This window comes from Ips typographus, linkage group LG11, assembly GCF_016097725.1.
Source record: "Ips typographus isolate SLU linkage group LG11, UJ_Ityp_2.0, whole genome shotgun sequence".
NCBI lineage: Eukaryota > Metazoa > Arthropoda > Insecta > Coleoptera > Curculionidae > Ips > Ips typographus.
The window spans coordinates 6,909,365-6,927,695 of NC_138432.1; the positions used below are offsets into that span (position 1 = coordinate 6,909,365).

Consider the following 18,331-nt stretch of genomic DNA (forward strand, 5'->3'; position numbering starts at 1 on the left):
CGCTTTAGTACAAAATAAGGTAACTTTACATCCGTTTAGAACGTGTGGTTGACTGGAATGACAATGCATTTTAGATGTTGCGCTTTAAGCGCTTATTGGTTTTGCTTTTTCCACTTACAATAATTTTAGTTCATACACCATAAACTACGACAACCTTTATAATTATATTTAAAAGAATTCCTTACAACTGCACTATGCTTAGAAGTTATACTTTGAAACGTATTGAATATTAGAAATATCAGAAACAAGCAATAAGCATAGTCCGTAATCAAATTGACAAGATGGACAGATGCAAGGTGACAGATATCAGCTGTGTTTATTTAAATTAATAAGCGCCAATTCAAGAATTTATGTTTACTTTTCATAATTTAGTGCTTTTAAAGGCATAAAACATTAAGGTCAACATGGGTGTTTTTAATAAATACTTGCCACTGTATGTCGCAGTTGCTATTTTCAGTTTTTTGCGATGGATGGTAAGTAGACTGTAAAAATACTTTCACAGGCTAGGTTGCAGAAAACATCAAAACTGCTCCAGAAAGTTATATAAGATTCTTAAATTAGTTGCGTTTTGTTTATAAAGTTTATTCTACTAAATGCTGATTCAAACGTTAAAATGGCAACGTGTGTTTTCTTCCTCTGTAGATTCACTGACAAGTTTTGCACACAAAGGGACCAAATGCATTGGAGTAGCAGCCAATTACAGGTACTTAAAGACCATCTAATTGTTTAACATATGTATAGTTTTAACAGGAACTAAACTAGCAAAACAACTTGACCTGTGTTGTGTTTTTATTTATATTGCATTTAAAACACTATGTAATAATATATAGTGTTTATATTTAACCTTTTCAGGTCTCTACTGAAAATTTTAAACCGTCCTGAACCACCAGTGCCCGATTTTTTTATTAAACCAGTCAGTTCCTACATTGTGGAAGGGCAGAAAATTGTTGTAAGAAATCTCTCTACTCTTATTCTTAAATTTAAAGTTGATTTGACATTGTATTATATCTCTAATCTGCTATAAATGGATTTTTATAGTTTTTACACTGAATATGATGATTTTTCTGATAAAGAAACTTAACATTAATTAATATAAGTTTATATGCAGATTCCCAAAGGATTCTCTGTAAATGAGGAAATTGAACTGGGTGTGGTGATTGGAAAACCATGCAAAGCAATCCCTGAACATAAAGTTATGGATGTGGTTGGTGGTTATTGTTTAGCTTTAGATATGACTGCTACTTGCAAGCTTGTAAGTGCATTTATTACCAAGATTATCAATGAGTTTTTAGTATTAATTTGATACAGGGACATGCCAGAAAAACTGGAGGTAGTTGGACCTTAGGAAAAGGATTTGACACTGCATGCCCTCTCAGCAGGTTTATTCCTAAAAGTGAAATTCCTGACCCTCATAATATTGAGCTATGGTGTACTGTAAATGGAGAAAAGAGACAGCAAGGTAGGGATTATTTAACACTCCACTTAAGTAAGTGATAACTCTTCTTTTTTAAAGGAAACACCAGTGATTTACTGTTTAATATTCCTTTCCTAGTCTCTTACATATCTCAATATCTGACTCTAGAGCCTAATGATATTATTATAACTGGGTCACCACCTGGAATGGGCCCAGTCAAAAAAGGTGATGTTATAGAAGCAGGGATTACAGGTGGAGCTTCTCTAAGATTTGAGGTTGATGCTCAGTCTTAAGCTATAAGTTATGTTTTATTTAGATCATCAAATAAGAGGACATAAAGTGTTGCAAAATAGACACTAAAGAAATCAGCTGTAAGTTTATTTCAAGTTCATAACCGTGGTCAATGCATTATTATTATATTAGGTGATAATTTACTACAACGTGGACATAACATAATTAATAAATGGCCATGGTTGGTTGAATAATTAGTTCTCTTATCTGAAAACACAGAGAGCTCATTATTGCACAATTTTAGGTTCCAAATACCAAACTAAACTCACTAAAACTTTTGGTCCAGCTGCTAATACATAAATAACAGCCTCAGTTATGTCTGCAGGCTTCAATCCAAAAGGAGGCAAATTCTCCTGCGGTATTTCAGCCACACTTTGGAACTCAGTTTCAACATAACCAGGACTGACAATCTAATAAAATTTTGCTGAGAAATTTTGTTATAAATTTCCTGGATACAAACTTACTGAGACTTTGATAGGCAACTTTTCCCTAATCAAATCATTAATCAAAGTCCCTGTATAACCAGTAACTGCGTATTTTGATGCTGCGTAAACGTTCAAACCTTCCATATTGATATTCATGTGACCGCACAGGCTACTGATGTGCACTATATGACCTTCTGTGCCCTTTTTCTTCATATCTTGCACAGCTTCTCTTGTCGCAATTATCAAGGCCGTGAAATTGGTATCTGTTTTCTTTGTGAGTCTGCCAACCAAGATTACTAAAAAACTTACCCATAACAGTTTTCCATTTGCCGGTGTCTCCGTTGATCAAATCAGTCACAGTCAAAACTCCTGCATTGTTCACTAAAACGTGAATATCACCCAATTTTTTGATGATTTGCTTGAAAGCGTTGATTATGTCTTCTTCAACAGTTAAGTCGCATTTAAAGGCGTGGAGCTGTCCGTGTTCTTCTTTTAGTTCTTCAGCTAAAGCTTTGATTCGATCCACTCTTCTGGCTAAACCAGCCACCTATACAATGTACTTTAATTGTATTCAAACAATTTGTACAATAAACTTGCGATTAATCCATGTTCTACAAGTTGCTTGGCAATATTTGCCCCAATTCCTGCAGATGCTCCAGTTACAACAGCTACTTTACCAATGTACTTTTCTAAGTTAAGAATCATGGTGAATGTCAGCAGTATTCTGTTCTAACTGATGGGCTCTTACTAATCAAGCTAATGAAAGCCCAATATTGGGGTTTATTAATATTTTAAACGCTTTTTCCATTGTCACTTCGAAGTTTGCAACAGTTTATAATTATATGTAATTAAGTAGACAGTTAACCGCTTCTTGTCGAAATTTATGGGGGTGAACAAGTGAGGGAGTAAGTGTAATAGGCAATATAATGTAAATTTTTCCAAATTTAATACTTTTAGCAGAGTGGTCAACTAAAGTATCAATATAGAGTAAAATCGTTCATTCTAAAAACTACTTTCACCATAAAGTACTTACTTAAACTATGTAGACAAAAAGAAAACAACATTTTTAAACTTATTTCTTGTATTTTTCATTTAATTCAGCACGGTTAATTGCGAGTTAACTGCTGGCAATACTAAGCTATATAGCTTTAAGTATTATATCGTTAACCTGAAAACAATTATATTTGACTATATGAATTCGAAAATAACGCATTCTACTTGCATTGACGTTTGGAGACGTAGACAAAGCGTAAATAACTGCCTCAGCTACATCTTGAGCGTACAATGCTGGTATTTGAGCCAAAAGTTCTTGAGGAAACCCGGATATAGGTCCAAACTCGGTGTCTACAGCTCCAGGACTGATTTTCTGAAAGTAATTCATGTAATTTCATTTTGGGTTACTCTTCAATTTTAATTTTATTACAGTGACTTTAATATGCAGGTTTTCCCTGGCCAAATCGTTCATCAAAGTTTGTGCCAAAGCATTTACTGCAAATTTTGAAGCGGCATATACATTTAAGTTTGGAACGTCCAAAACTACGTGTCCTAGAACGCTGTTTATATGGATAATGTGTCCTTTAATTCCTTTCTCTTTCATGTTTTGGATGGCCTGTTTGGTTGCGATGCACAAACCTAATACGTTTGTATCTAGAATGCGTATGAATGAATTTCCGCACAAATAAGGAAGGGTATAATATACCAAGAACAGTTTTCCACATGGATGTATCTCCATTAATTAAATCAGTAGGCAATCCCAATCCGGCATTATTAATCAAAATGTGAATATCCCCAATTTTGTTTATAATTTCTTTAAAAGTGGAAACAATCTCTTCTTCCACGGTCAAATCGCATTTAAACGCATACAGTTTTCCTGGTTCATCTTTGAGTTCTTCAGCGTGCTCAGCCACCCGTTCTACTCTTCTAGCCAATCCAGCTACCTGGAATTTCTCGTAATCTAGCTTTTTTGACTATTATAATGTTATTGCTATTACAATGACTCCGTGTTTAACCAATTCGTCTGCAATGGCACGACCAATACCGGCAGAAGCCCCAGTAACCACAGCAACTTTATCTACAAACCGCTCCAGATTAAGAATCATTTCGTAGCTCTTATTAACTGGCAATACTTGCAACTAAAACATATTCCTGGAAACGTCATGTAATATAATCGACGTATATCAGGGAAAGGAGTTGTAGGTATAACTTCGAGCATTATTGTGCCTATCAGAATTTTTTTACCTTTATTCTTTTCAGTAGTGATAAAAAATAGCGTACACAGTTTGCTCCTTATTCCCCTGCTGAACTAAGTTTTATACATTATTAACTAAAGACAGTTTCGACTAGAGAATGAAAATGTTTGTATCCACTGCTGTTGGCAGGTGATTAGTCGATTGGGTAATTAGTGTAGATTCTTATACTGACGTGTTTTCAAATCGATTTTTACACGATAAAATTTTTATAAGTAATCATTTATTCACGAAATGATATTCTACCATATACATAAGGTTTTAATGCACATATTCAGTTTTATATTAATATATACGGTGTTTCAGAGTTGTTGTGACAAAAGCCTAGGGGAGATTCTCCTGGCAAAATCAAGCAAAAAGTTCAAGAGAACATTTGTCCGCAAGTGTTTTGTTCTCGAGATACAGGGTTTTTTAAACTTATTAACACCCTCTGTATCTCAAATTCATAAATTTCTGGTATAAAAAAACGATTGCACAATGGGGCACCCTAGGAAAAAATTAAAAGAGCCTTTTTCTTTTTTAGGGCATTATTTCTAAAATTAAAAACAATATTTTTATCGTAAAATATGTATTACTGTTAAGTGTCAACACCACCAAAATTCAGTTAAAATATATTGAGCGGATTGCGTTATAACAACTCTGAAACACCCTGTATACAATTTTTATTTATGATTCAACATCAACTTCGAAACGAAAACTAACAATTCCAGTTAATCCAGCCTCAATTATGTCTCCTTTCTTGACAGCACCAACTCCTGCAGGTGAACCGGTGACAATCAAATCACCAGGTTCCAACGTGAAGTACTTGGACAAGTATGATATCAAATAAGGAATCTTGAACACCAAATCGCTAGTATTCTCTGCAAAACTACGTTTAGTTGAGAATCAGGGTGTAGTTGCTGAAGAACTAACCGTTCTGCCATTCCTCTCCGTTAACTTTAAGCCACAATTGTACATTATGGGGATTGGGTATTTTGTTTTTAGGAATAAACTTGCTGACTGGACATGAAGTGTCAAATGCTTTGGCTAGAGTCCAGCTGATGTCAGCTTTCTGGAAATATCAGTTTACAGTCACAGTTTTAGTTAATTTATGCCTTACCAATTGGCACATAGCGGTCATATCCAAGGCAGCACAATAACCACCAACATAGTCCATTGCCTCTGCTTCAGAGACATGTTTGCATTTCTTTCCTATTATCACTCCAAGTTCGATTTCTTCATTAACTGTAGTGAAGCCTTTAGGAATCTAAGTTTATACATACAATTTCACAATGAAAACTTACACGTTTGCGCTACTTACCACAATTTTCTGCCCTTCAGTAATATAGGATGTAGTAGGCTTAAGAAAAATACCCGGTACTTCAGACTTTGTCTTGTTTTTAGCCTTCAAAAACGAGCTATAAAGTTGATATTTGGATATCACATAAAACAAAACACAGAGTAGATATACTTACTGGTAATTGGCTGCAATACCTATGCACTTTTTACCAGATTGTACAAAATTTTCTATGGCACTCATAGTGGCAAAAAACAACGTGCACGACACAACGCCAACTTATTATACTCTGATATAGAAAAATCTTATTATCTTTGAAGTAAACAACAAATAATTAAACGCTATCAAGAAAGGTTACATATTGTAATAGTAAAGTATATAAGCTTGTTGCTATATGAGAAAGAACGGTGGTATAATAAATGATTTAGATACCAGGAGAAAGTGAATAAGGCGAGGTATGTGTGTTTAGCAAAATAAAAAAACTACTACAATAATTATGTCTCAAATATACAGTTAGTATTTTAACGTCTTGGGAATGTTGATTGAACTATAACGTTTTACATCAAGAAAATAAAACCACAGTTCTTATAATGACGAATTTAATTGACTTAAATCGACATAATATCACAAAATAAAAACTTACATCTTTAGTCAAAAAAATCCTGAAAAAGAAATACTAGAAGAAAGACCACTCTAATAAACCAAGATTTGGTAAACTGTAAAGCTCAACATTTGTTTACTTTCAAAACATCAGAATGATCTAACAATAATATGCTAAATACCGACAAAATAATTCCCTGATTGTGTTATGAACTCTATAAAAGAAAATGTTATATGGATATGAATGAATTTCTATTATAAAATTCATTATTTACTACCGCTGTGGCAGTAAGTTAAAAACACGTAATAACCTAGGACAAAACAATATGAATGATTTTTTGTGCCAAAAAAACTGACTAGATATTGAACTAGCTTTGATTAAAGCTCATCATGACCTAAATGTTTATTAACAAAGTCGGACAAATCGTCCAGGTCCCGGCTTCCACTATATTCAGACACTTTCTGTCCGTCTTTATAGAGGAAAAGTGAAGGAAATCCTTCAATCTGTAAAATAACACAATTTAAATGCTTCTTATTACATTGTTTTCTAAGGGCAACTCACCTCTTGTTCATTACAAAATTCCCGATTTTCTGGTAGGGTGCAGTCAACTTTACCAATTTTTACGTCCGTTTTGCTTTGAAATTTCTTTCCCAAAAGCTCCCACGTTGGAGCTAATCGTTTACAATGACCGCACCAAGGCGAGTAAAATTCGACAAATGTCAATCCAGTCTTTATTTCTGAAATTCATTTTTCCATCTAATAAGTGCAGAATTTGTGTAAATCACAGCATTGTTTGTAGTTTGTGTTTGGTCAAAAAAAGCAGCAAGCTAGAAGTTGCTTTTTTGACAGACTACCCACAGTGCTGCGATTTTAGTAAATATAGCTTGAGTAGGCATAAAAGTTGAGAATAAAATGTAATTGAACCTTCAGTAAACCCTTTTGCGGTTAACTCAAGAACTGGCAGGTCCTGCTTAGCTTCTTTAGTGGGTTCTGTTTCTACTATTTCAGATTCGCGCGAACTGGACATTTGATTGATGTAATTTTTAAGGTCTTCCAGTGTCCTGTCACCAGAATACTTTCCAATCTAAATAACAGGAAATAATTGATAAAGACCCAAATAAAAAGCACAAAGAGGTTTGTATAGAGTCATTTAGACATCAAATTTTGAATACCAAAAACCATTTTGCTGTGTCTCTAAAATGTACAGCAATTTCTAAAAGTGTCCAATATATTTTACATTGAATTAATGTAATAGATTTTATATTCTGTATTTAATAAATAATTCAGCCAAAACTTCAAGAATTACACATCTGACAAAGCAGTTCTGTGCATAATAGGTAAAAATTAAAAAAAAATACTAAATCCTTTCCTTTGAGTGTTCTGAATAAAACAAAGAAACCTGTAAACTAAGTATCAACTTTGTTATCAGTGTACATGACATTTTTAACCTAGTACTTACTCATTGTGATAAGAGATTAATTATTACTAACCTTGACACTTAATTATACAAAGGAAAGTATAAAAATCAATTTATAAAAAATAAAAATCTCACCTTTTGGCCATTTTCAAACCATAATAATGTGGGATAACCTTTTACATCCTGGTTAGAGCAAATTCCTCTGAATTCAGTACAGTCAATTTTGGCAATTGTAATTTCTTCATTGAACTCCATGTCTTTGGCCAGATTTAACCATGTAGAAGCTAACCTCTGAAAACTAAATTGTAGTATTAAAATTCAGGGTAAAAAATAACAAAATTTACTTGGCAATGTCCACACCATGGTGCATAAAACTTGACAAAAGTTTTACCCTTTTCTATGGTGCTTTCAAAATTCTCTTCATTAAGCTCCTTAGGGGGGTTTTCTTGTTTTGTTACTATACTAGGAGGAGCATCATCTCCCTAATAACAAAAAATTATTATCTACTTTAATAAGTTATCCAGAATTAACATACTTGTCTCAATTGTTCATTAATAAAATTAGTCAGAGTAGGCAAGTCTCTAGTGCCTTTAAATTTAACCCCTTCCTTTTCCCCAACTTTGAAGAACTTTAAAGTGGGGTAACCAGTCACATCTTGGTCAGAACAAACTTTGGCATCAGTTGTACAATCCACTTTTGCAATGCGAATATTAGTGTCATCCTCATTAAGCATTTCAGCTAGTTGTTCCCAAGTCGGGGCCAGTCTTTGACAATGACCACACCTGAAAAAGGGGGTCACTTGTTTAGTGGTAATTTAAATACTGTAGAAAACTTACCAAGGAGCGTAAAACATTACAAAGTGATGTTTTTGAGCCACGGAATCAGCAAAATTGTCTGTATTATACTTAAAAGTGTAGATATCCTCTTCATGTCCCAAACATTGGGGTGCTAGGGATGTAAGTGCTATAAGCAAACAAAGTCGTACCTGCAGCATCTCGACGAATACTGAAATTATTAAATTGGGTATCGCACTTTAACCTCAATTGTTAAAACAATAACTTTTGAGTCAGTTTAAAGTTTAATTTAATACTGGAAAAGTGTGATTTTAAAATCACAATTATCGCCAATTCACCAATCAATCTTAAAAATGACAGCTGGGTATACTAAAATGTGCACAGTTGCCAAATAGTTCAAATTTTATACGTGTTTTAGTTTTAGTCTTAACAATAATTGAAGGGTTACTGAATCAGTACTGTTAACAATGCACACGAATCAATTAATATTGAATGTTGAGTAATCTATTATAACTGCTTGACTTGTTAATCTGAAAGTTGTTAAAACCTAGCAAAGGAATATTATTAAACACTTGGCAACATGTAACTGTTTCTGTCAATGTCACAGCGAGTGACATTTTAATTGTCGTCACTGTTGACAGTTTTAAATCAGCTGTATGAGCTGTCACTGTCATTACAAAAAAAAACAAATAGGGAACCTTCAAACTGGACCATCAAACAAAACTGTTTTTGTGTTTTAGCTAGCTCAGAGTAAGGTCGGTCGCAGCCTGTCGGTTCTTTATGGCTTAAAATTGACACGAACCGAATGCAAATACCACTGCAAGTGAACCAGTAGAAATAGGCCTAGTGCTGTGCTGAACATTTACAAAATGATCTCTTCAATAATTAGCAGAATAGTGATGTAAGTATTTTGTTTTTGTTTTTTCATAAACTCTTTTGAGACTGATGAAGGAGTTTATATTCTAGAATTTGTTCATTTCTCTATCCTGCAGTTTATTTTAAGTTTGTCATTATGGTATCCTTAAGTATACAACTACCAGTCATCATAACTAAAAACATATTTTCTTTGTCCTCTAAGTTAAATCTAACTCAAGTTACCACAATCTACTGTTTAGGTGATCACAATACATTTGTTACAGTTTTTTAAGACTTATTCAGTAATAAATCCATAAAGAGAAAGTATTGCAGCCTCTTAAACAGTTTAATTTTTAATTGGCCTTCTCTGATAAATAAGTTTGACCTTAAAATCCTAAACTTGAATAAAGTACTATTGCTTTACCAGGCATTCTTTGCCCACGTTTTTCTTGTAGGACAGACCATATATATTTTTTTTTATTGTTGGTGTTTTTGTCTCAGAAATGCTCAGGACCTTCAAATAAGAACAAAATACTATATATCTCACTATTCAACATTTTCAGTTTTTGGCTTAATATTTTGTTATTCCTTCAATTAAACTATAAAATCAAATTTCTTCTTTAACAACCATCATTTTTTAATTTCATGTGAAGCATTGGTGCATTTCAAACTGGCTTAGTCATATTCAGGTTTCTTTTTGTTCAAGTAGAAGGCCATCATTAAGCCATACAAGGAAATGTCAATGATAGGACAATACACCTTTACATGAAAAAATGTATTATCAGATTTTGTGACTGGTAGCAGTTTTAATGGTGAAAATAACCAACTGAAAAAAAAAGCCACTTTGGTTCAGTAAACAGAACAGTCATAACAATAATTATAATATGGTCTATTTCCTCCTGAATTTCGTATGTGTGTATTGAAATATTACTATAGTCTGTTGATTTCTGTTCACTAGCAAAAAATGTATGTCAGTGATGTGCCTATAAATATTCAGTTCAAATTGTCCTTAGAACACTTGTATAGACCTCTGGCAAATTTAAACTTAACTCTAGAGGTCTCTGGCAGATTCAAAATGGTCCTAGAGTCCTTTGGCTCTTTTTGGAAGGTTCTCAATAGCATTTAGAGGTCTATGGAACTTTCAAAATGGTTCTAGAAGCCTCTGGCAATTTAAAACAGTTCTGAGACAGTATAAAACAAGTCACTGAACAGAGACTATTTATTGACTATTATAAGCATAAATAACTGAAGAAAACTGCCTCATTGTTAGTGTAGCTATTTTATTTGACGACTATAAATAATTTCTTCCTGTTTCTGGAGCAGTGCCAAAATTGTGGTCAGGTCTGGATAAACCAGCTCTGCTACAAGCTGGGATAAATATAAATATATAGTTTCAGTTTTCAGTGCATCCAACACTTCACTTTTCAGTTTTGTATTTAAAAAATAATAAATGTTGAACCATGTCACAGAAGCAAAAACCAGAAGTGAGGATTATAGTGCACATTTGGAATGATGTGGTGGTAATTTACTTGTAAACCGTTATTATGCTGTACCGCCTGACAAGGTAACAAATAGTTTAATACTCAATGTGTAGTCCATTATAGGTGATTTTATGTTGAATTTTTATCACATTTTCTCTGGATTTTAATGATGTTTTGCATATTTGACCTAATTGAGTAAGCATTTGTTTAACAGTATTATACACAAGCACTGAGGTGAAATTTATTTATATGCCTGGTATTACTCAGGTTGTTGTGACAGTTTGGGCAACAGAACACAGATCGGAAGTAAAAGCCAGCCAACGGTAACATTTACATGGGGAAACTACTAAGTGCACGACATAATAGATTATTTTTTGTTATTGTGAGAAACTAAATAGAAAAGTAATAAGTTTTGTGAACACTGTAGAAGGATCAGCTTGTGAAGAGAAAAAACGTGATTCAATCGAGCAACTATTGTTGCGTGTTTTCAAATCAATTATTTGCCGATCTAATTGACAGCTTTACTGGTACTGATTGATTATCAAGGAAGTGTGCTAACATATTGCAACTTTTTTGTGAATGTAAATGACCTACTAAATTTCCTTCACGTAAAACCTCCAGTGGAGAGTTGCTCAGTCTATTTTAAGATGTATTTTTGGCCCTGAATTCCAAGGGTTAAAGAACTGAACATATGCTTCTGCAGAACAAATTATTCACCCAACTTTGTTCTTTTACGGTACATTTCGTTTAAACAATAATAATGAGTTTCAACATTGCTTCACAAATCAAGTATATTATTATTTAATACCATATCGGAAATATATTTCCTTTATTGCGCCATGTTCGTGTTTTCACTATTGATCAAGCATGATGTGCTAGGAACGTATGGTTCCTAAGGAGTAGTTTCATCTTGGAGTACTTTATTAATCAAGAAAAATGAAAATGTCTTTCGAAAGTTTCTTTCTTATTAAATTTTCTATTTTAGTTTATATTTATCTCAGTAATAACAATATTAATGACTGATATGAGGCTTTAATTGTTTTGGTACATATTTTACGACCTGAATACTATTTACACCCCAAGCTTAGATTGTATTGCAGATAAATTCAATATATTCTAGAAATAATTATTTAGATTGTAAAAAAGTTGTATTACCAGAAAAAAAGGTTAACTAAACTAAATTGTCGTAAACCAATATGCTGCAATTTGCTACTTGAACGTAAAACATAAAGTTTGCCTATAATTTTCAGACCTGACTGAAAATAGTTAAATTTTAATGTGTACTTAAAAAGTAGAACTTATCGATCGATTATAACTATCGATCCATTTTTCCTGCACCTTTAAAAGTATTTAACAAGAGATACAAAAATTCGTTTTAACCCAATTACTTAATGACCTCTGAATTACCAGTCATGAATATACCTACATATTAATAGGTTTCAAGGTACGTGTTAAAAAAATCAACCAAAACAGCGTAATAGTTATAGAAACTGTTGGTTTGCTCTAGTCAGTTTTGTTTAAACAAATTTTTTAAGCATTGTTTGATATTTAGCATAGAATCAGACATAAAAAGCTTTTCGCTTTTTATTAAAACTGCTTAAACCAGCTGGTATTTTAGTTGACCTCTCAAATAACGATTTGGCAACATTTCCAGTTCATTCATTCAAAAAAACTGAATAAAAGGAGGAAAGTTGAAAATGTAATCAATTTCAAAACCTTTAAGGACGTCAGTGTGTCAGTTTTTCTGCTTTTTTAAAATCAATACCTTGACAGTAAAATTTCTGCTTGTTTCAGATTACTGTTTGGTACTCTATATCCTGCTTATGCATCTTACAAGGCTGTGAAGACGAAAAATGTCAAAGAATATGTAAGTATTTCAAGTTGTTACCAAATTATTATTTACTGCGTAGCACCAAGTGTGACCAATCATCAAAATGTTCATAACGTTTTAATAAAATCGTCGGTTTTGAGCTAAATTTGCCTGAAACAAAGAACGTTTGCGGTTCGATAGCCACAAACCAAATAAACGAATTTCTTTGCTTTAATGTGTCACTAATTTCCAGTGTTAAAACTAAAAATAATAGAGTCACGAATAGACGTACTATACTGTACATGTGATGGTTTCAAAGAGATCATTGACTCTTTGCTTTATTTATATTGTACAGAGGAAGTAATTCGGTCATGAATGCAGAATTCAAATCGTTGCTATAGCTCTAGATTTAGATTTTTTGCGTAAATTTATGTAGTAGAACCACGTCATTTTTATAAATACCTGTTTTTGTTCCAGGTGAAATGGATGATGTACTGGATCGTATTTGCCTTGTTCACCTGCACAGAAACTTTTACAGATATATTCCTTAGTTGGTGAGTCTCTATTTACGTGATTTTTTGGCAGAGGATTGGGATTTTTTGAACTTTGATCCTAAAGTTGATTAATAAGCAGTTTTCATTAGAAAATTCGTTTTTTTTTTCACGTCTGGCACTAACTCGGTGTTTATATTTTTAGGTTCCCATTTTATTACGAGATAAAGATCATCCTAGTGATATGGTTGCTTTCGCCGGCTACGAAAGGATCCAGCATCCTCTATAGGAAGTTTGTGCACCCTATGCTAAGCAGCAGGGAACAGGTGAATACTTTAAAATTTAGCACAATAAAATCCTTGGAATTAATTGTTCTTTAACGTTAATCAGAACCATCGAGGTTATTTTACGCTTGGTTGCCAGCAATTTAGCTTCTTATGCTCCCGTAATAACCACATTATTTTTAGGAAATCGACGATTATATTTCTAAAGCTAAAGAACAAAGCTACCGACAAGTCCTTGATTTGGGACAAAAGGGCGTTACTGTTCTCATGCAAACTGCCATCAAGGTACGTAAATTTCAGCTAAATTAACTAAAAAAAAATTATTGCTCTGCATGATTGTGTTAATAATTTACGTAAAACTGTCGTATTATGCACCAGCTTTTTAGAGTTTATTTTGCAATCTTTTCGTTTATTTTTCTCTTGGTTAAGTTTTTCTGCGGTTGCATGATTGCTTAGTTTTTCCTTATTTCAGCGCGGTTACATGGTTGGTATTATTGAATTTCACTACTTTTTTAACATAACAGCTTAGTAAAACAGGCCTAATAAAAATAAATGTTTGACCTTTACAATGCGTACTGTTATTAAAACCTGTTAATTGGGTTTCTTTGTTGAATGGTATTTTTGCAATGCTCACTAAATGTCTTAAAATGGTTCTTTATCTATATAAATGAAAAGTTTGCCGCAGTTTCAATACGGATTGTCCAAGGATGTTCAGTAGGTTTTGTTTACTGTGCTGTGATGTTGCAATAGCATTTTTAATATAAAATACTACAGGATGTTCCATAAACACATGATCAAGGATTCTTTGGTTTAAATAACTGCGACTTTCTGACCTAACTGCAGCATTTGAAAAAAGTGTTATTATTAGCTCTTCTGATACTGATAATCAATGTTGTGATATCTATGGAGTGAGTGAAGTTTTAACAAATTTTAATGCAAAGTTTTACCCTGTATCTCCTTCATCATACCAAAAAGTAATACTAAAAAAAATATGCTGGGGAAGTCACTAATTTCCCTCACAAAAGCTAAATTTTGTTTTAAATATGAATTAAGGTATCTAAGCATTATTAACTTCAAAACTGGTTTAGTCGTGAAACTCTTCTATGTAGTGTCTTTTTGAGGTTTTAACGTGTCTCACTCTATATTACTATATTCAATTATGTTTTGAAATTGTTAGAAAATTTTAAAACACATATGAGATTACACATATGAGAAAAGATTGTAAAATATCCTCGGGCTGTTAATATAACTAACCCTCATGTAACCCCCATTTTTATTGTTTATACAGTCAGTCAGCGCCCAGAATCTCGTAAGCTATCTAGCTCAAAACACCACCGATCAACCCGACACTCTGAGAATCAGACAAAGAGAACCAGAATTAGAAAACGAGGTTTACCAGACCGCTGATATGGAAATTAACGAAAATGTTATAGTACAAAGCGAGGATGAGGAAGTATTTGTAGCGCCTAAAAAAATTCCCAAAGCAAAGGCCAGCAAGAGTAAAAAAACTGTCAAAAACGCTACAAAAAGCCCATCTAAACGAGTTACTAGGAAGAATACTAAGACTGATGACGGAGAAAGTAGCGATTTTTAATTTGATTTTATCTTCAAAATTGTGATATTGTATTTTCTCTCTAATTTTTTATATTTTATAGTGTTAGCTTTTTCTTTTACGTTATTTTTATCTTACACGTGACTGACTTATGGTATTTTATTTTGTTTTTTAAGTCTCTTTGTACCCTTGTGCCTTAGTGGAAATAAATAAATTTGGTAGTTAAGCACTGTAATTTAATTTGACAACTTCCATATCATACTGACACAACATTAACATTTTAACTAGCTGTTGCATGGCTTTAGTGTTCACTTTTGGTTAAAGAGTAAGTATTACTAGTTTTTTGTAGTGTGGTTTGGTAACGTCAATGTTATAATGACAAGTTATTTTAGTACATTGATTTTTAGGGCGGTGGTGGAATAGTCAGCCATTTAAAAAAATCGTACAGCCTTAGTGATCTCAGTGATCCTGCTGACCCTTCAAATGATGAAGTTGATGATGTAGTTACTGACCCTCGTTTAATTCGAAGGTTTTTAATCCAAAATTGTTGTGTGGTTTATTTTAATAGTAAAATTGTAGGCGTAAACCAGGCCGTAGTCCGCATCGATCCAGTTCAGCTTCGTCGGCTTCAGTTTATTTTTCTGAAGTTGATGTGGTAGCTAAAGTGAGCAGGGAGGACGTGACAGAGATCCGAAGTGTTGAAGACATTAGTTCCGGTACACTATTTACTTTTACGTGAAGAATATATTTTGCATTGCTTTTTTTAAGGTTATTCTAGTGGAGAAGGTTTGTACGCCGCTCATCAGCCTTTCAAGCCACAAGCTAGAGAAAGCATTGCTAGTCAAAGGTCCGGCTCACTTACCAGATCTAGGTCAACTAGAGTTACCAGATCTAGTGCGCCAAAGAAAACCAACATTACTAGCGACGTAAGTTTAGATTTTAAAGACAATTTCAGAGCTGGTTTGATTGTCTTTTTTCAAGATCTGTCCTTGCAAATGATAGCCACTTAACTTTTCTCTCCAGCTCTGAGTTATTGCACATAAAATAAATAAGTGCCTCCATATGCTATGTTCTGTTTAGGACAGTGACGAAAACGAAGTTTTTGACACCAACATAGTGTTCTTTAACGATAGAGCAAAGGAAATTGATAAACTGCCCGACATACACGACTCGTCTTCCAGTGAGACCGAGTTTTTTGATACACCTAGTGACAATACAGGTTTTGAGTTGCATGGTAAAAGTTTTCTCACTACAGAGCGTGATAATCAAAGTGTTGGTAGTATTTTAAACCAGTCAACTCAGGCAGTAGTTAAACATAACCTCCAAGGGTACGAACAAGATGATGAATTAACTGCATGTAACAGTGACATTTCTTCTTCGACATTAAGTTCTAACTTGACCAAGTTATCTTCGGCTTTGTCCTTGTTGTCTTTTGTTCACCCTAATAAAATCACTTCATCATCAAATCTGGAGTCCGTTAAACCAAAATCTGAAATGACTGTGGCAACGACACCTCCTCCTAGAGGGGGAAAGTATAACAAAAAACTTGCACCATTGCCTCCCTTACCACCTCAGAAACGTAACGAATCTGCGACAGGTCCTATTAAAGCCACTTTGGTGTTACAACCTGGGGTGGTGAGAAGCTTAAGTTTAGAAAGTCTAAACAAAGAAATTTTTGTCAACTACTCCCCAAAAATGAGACGAAGGTCGAGACGTCGCAGCCCTTCTTCCACTAGAAGCTCTCGAAGCAACGACTCAGCCTCTTCTCAAACTACTCTAGGTAAAATGTTGCGTCTACCTAAGAAAATTAGCCAGTTGAACATTCCCGGAAAGGTCAAGGAAAAGCGCAACTCCTGGAGCGATTTTTTCCACACTAAGAAACTTCCAGAGACCAAAGTTCAGTCGAAAAGTGTCACGAGCCTCACATCGATTGCCGAGAACAAGGACGATAACAAACAGATTATTCAACGCAGTGGAAGTCAAGTTTCTATTAGAAGCTTGACTGATTCACCGTTGGCTCACAGAAGGTTAAAGATTATTAGGAAATTTGTAGACAATGATATTGACTAGGTGTTGCTTAAGTCCCCCCCAGGAGTTGTAGACAGACAGGCATGAGAAGTTTGGTACTTGAGTGTGAGAGTGTTGCCGTTAACATTTCCATTTTGAGTTTCAAGGAGTGTACATGTGTCTGTCCTTTGCTAATTTTTGTTTTGTTTGGTGTCACTAGTTTTGCTCATTAACTCACCAGTGTGCTATGTAACCAAATGTCTGTGGAAAAAGCTTAAAAAAGTCCATTTTATTTTTACTTCAAATATTTACATTTTCTTATTGTACTTTTGTCAAAGTGCAGCTTGTAACGTTCTGCTTTGGTATCAAAACTTGTTGGAAAATGATGCCTTTGGTCTATTTTACGAACAGAAATATTGAAATTTCAGCTACTACATTGTTAAGCTTTCGTGTTTTTTTTTTGTGATTGCTGTTGTTACTTGATGCATATTTCTAACTATGTTTAACTTTTTAGGACCACTCAAGTGCCACCTTACCACGTACTAAAAAGTCATCCAAGAAGAAAACCCTCTGAAACGCCAGTATGACCAATTAATTTAATCCTTTTTTTTAATTTATGTGTGATAGAGTAGCATGACCCTTAAAAGTAAGCTCAAATTGATTTCCCAGGCACAAATCTCATTAGTTTTACCATTTAGTGATAAGTAAGGTTGTTAGTTTTTTTATTATCATCGAACTTCCCGTCTGGAATAGTGACTAATTTACATAAAAGTCTTAAGATAGTTGTGTATGTTCTCTATGTTAGGATTAAGGTTTAGGGGACAGCTACTCACTAACCATAGAATTTGATGTTCCTCATATTGGTCCTTCAAAATGAAGGTAATATCTCTGCAGTCAACATATAAATTTATTTATTATTATCTATGATATATTATTCATATTATGTGTGATTAACTATTAGGAAATAATGTCTGTCATCCCACTATTTCTAAAAAAGACTTCTGCTGGGTATTAGGGCGGATCCATGACGTAGTTCATATCTATTGCTGTTATGCTATAAGTACTCTAGTTATTTTAAATATTGTTTTTTATAAGTCTTGTTATTTGCGCTGTTTTTATACAAGTGAAAACGCATTATCGGTACTTGAGTACTTGAATTTTACTGAACTGTTTGCCAACTAACATTCAATTTTATGAATGATTAAATGTGATTGTAAAAATATGTGTTTTCTTTAGTTTTCATTTTTAAAACAGCCAATCTTGCAATCTTAACTTAAGTTAACTATTCTGCGGTCTTGGAAAGAAGGGGAGTTGTAGCAGTTATCCAACTTTAATATTTCTTTCCCTTGCTGCCTCTCCTTGATACGCAATTAGATACCACGATTAG

General features: G+C 33.7%; 6 protein-coding genes across 14 annotated transcripts; 2 read left to right on the forward strand and 4 right to left on the reverse strand.

The window, feature by feature from the left end:
* Positions 1 to 317: 317 nt before the first annotated feature.
* LOC145735358 (oxaloacetate tautomerase FAHD1, mitochondrial-like) lies at positions 318 to 1,782 on the forward strand. 2 transcript variants are annotated; one of them, XM_081989231.1, is made up of 6 exons: positions 318 to 473; positions 643 to 703; positions 853 to 949; positions 1,109 to 1,252; positions 1,309 to 1,459; positions 1,514 to 1,782. In XM_081989231.1, exons 1-6 carry the CDS (start codon positions 467 to 469, stop codon positions 1,705 to 1,707), a joined length of 654 nt encoding a protein of 217 aa, XP_081845357.1. In that variant the 5' UTR covers positions 318 to 466; the 3' UTR covers positions 1,708 to 1,782. The 2 variants fall into 2 exon arrangements, with proteins under 2 accessions (XP_081845357.1, XP_081845356.1); XM_081989230.1 differs by lacking the exon at positions 318 to 473 and having other exon boundaries at positions 490 to 703.
* On the reverse strand, positions 1,776 to 2,957 carry LOC145735356 (farnesol dehydrogenase-like). Its single transcript, XM_081989228.1, has 5 exons — positions 2,728 to 2,957; positions 2,440 to 2,677; positions 2,170 to 2,393; positions 1,975 to 2,115; positions 1,776 to 1,912 (listed from the first exon to the last, which is right to left on the reverse strand). The coding sequence occupies exons 1-5, from the start codon at positions 2,833 to 2,835 to the stop codon at positions 1,871 to 1,873; spliced, it is 753 nt and encodes a 250-aa protein (XP_081845354.1). The 5' UTR covers positions 2,836 to 2,957; the 3' UTR covers positions 1,776 to 1,870.
* A 166-nt stretch (positions 2,958 to 3,123) lies between these two features.
* LOC145735357 (farnesol dehydrogenase-like) lies at positions 3,124 to 4,412 on the reverse strand. The gene is made up of 5 exons (XM_081989229.1): positions 4,122 to 4,412; positions 3,830 to 4,067; positions 3,554 to 3,777; positions 3,353 to 3,496; positions 3,124 to 3,298 (listed from the first exon to the last, which is right to left on the reverse strand). Exons 1-5 carry the CDS (start codon positions 4,227 to 4,229, stop codon positions 3,269 to 3,271), a joined length of 744 nt encoding a protein of 247 aa, XP_081845355.1. The 5' UTR covers positions 4,230 to 4,412; the 3' UTR covers positions 3,124 to 3,268.
* Positions 4,413 to 4,927: 515 nt separating this feature from the next.
* On the reverse strand, positions 4,928 to 5,990 carry LOC145735359 (oxaloacetate tautomerase FAHD1, mitochondrial-like). The gene is made up of 5 exons (XM_081989232.1): positions 5,831 to 5,990; positions 5,677 to 5,773; positions 5,476 to 5,622; positions 5,289 to 5,427; positions 4,928 to 5,236 (listed from the first exon to the last, which is right to left on the reverse strand). The coding sequence occupies exons 1-5, from the start codon at positions 5,893 to 5,895 to the stop codon at positions 5,043 to 5,045; spliced, it is 642 nt and encodes a 213-aa protein (XP_081845358.1). The 5' UTR covers positions 5,896 to 5,990; the 3' UTR covers positions 4,928 to 5,042.
* A 244-nt stretch (positions 5,991 to 6,234) lies between these two features.
* Positions 6,235 to 8,815, reverse strand: prtp (thioredoxin domain-containing protein pretaporter). The gene is made up of 7 exons (XM_081989216.1): positions 8,507 to 8,815; positions 8,206 to 8,452; positions 8,015 to 8,152; positions 7,806 to 7,961; positions 7,178 to 7,337; positions 6,815 to 6,990; positions 6,235 to 6,756 (listed from the first exon to the last, which is right to left on the reverse strand). The coding sequence occupies exons 1-7, from the start codon at positions 8,662 to 8,664 to the stop codon at positions 6,631 to 6,633; spliced, it is 1,161 nt and encodes a 386-aa protein (XP_081845342.1). The 5' UTR covers positions 8,665 to 8,815; the 3' UTR covers positions 6,235 to 6,630.
* A 314-nt stretch (positions 8,816 to 9,129) lies between these two features.
* LOC145735352 (receptor expression-enhancing protein 1-like) lies at positions 9,130 to 18,164 on the forward strand. Of its 8 annotated transcripts, none has more exons than XM_081989218.1 (10): positions 9,130 to 9,365; positions 12,595 to 12,667; positions 13,088 to 13,164; positions 13,307 to 13,427; positions 13,569 to 13,670; positions 15,345 to 15,466; positions 15,517 to 15,653; positions 15,706 to 15,863; positions 16,018 to 16,265; positions 17,459 to 18,164. In XM_081989218.1, the coding sequence occupies exons 1-10, from the start codon at positions 9,334 to 9,336 to the stop codon at positions 17,529 to 17,531; spliced, it is 1,143 nt and encodes a 380-aa protein (XP_081845344.1). In that variant the 5' UTR covers positions 9,130 to 9,333; the 3' UTR covers positions 17,532 to 18,164. The 8 variants fall into 8 exon arrangements, with proteins under 8 accessions (XP_081845344.1, XP_081845346.1, XP_081845347.1 ...); XM_081989220.1 differs by having other exon boundaries at positions 9,131 to 9,365; positions 16,018 to 16,171; XM_081989221.1 differs by having other exon boundaries at positions 9,131 to 9,365; positions 16,018 to 16,156.
* The last annotated feature ends 167 nt before the right edge of the window (positions 18,165 to 18,331 follow it).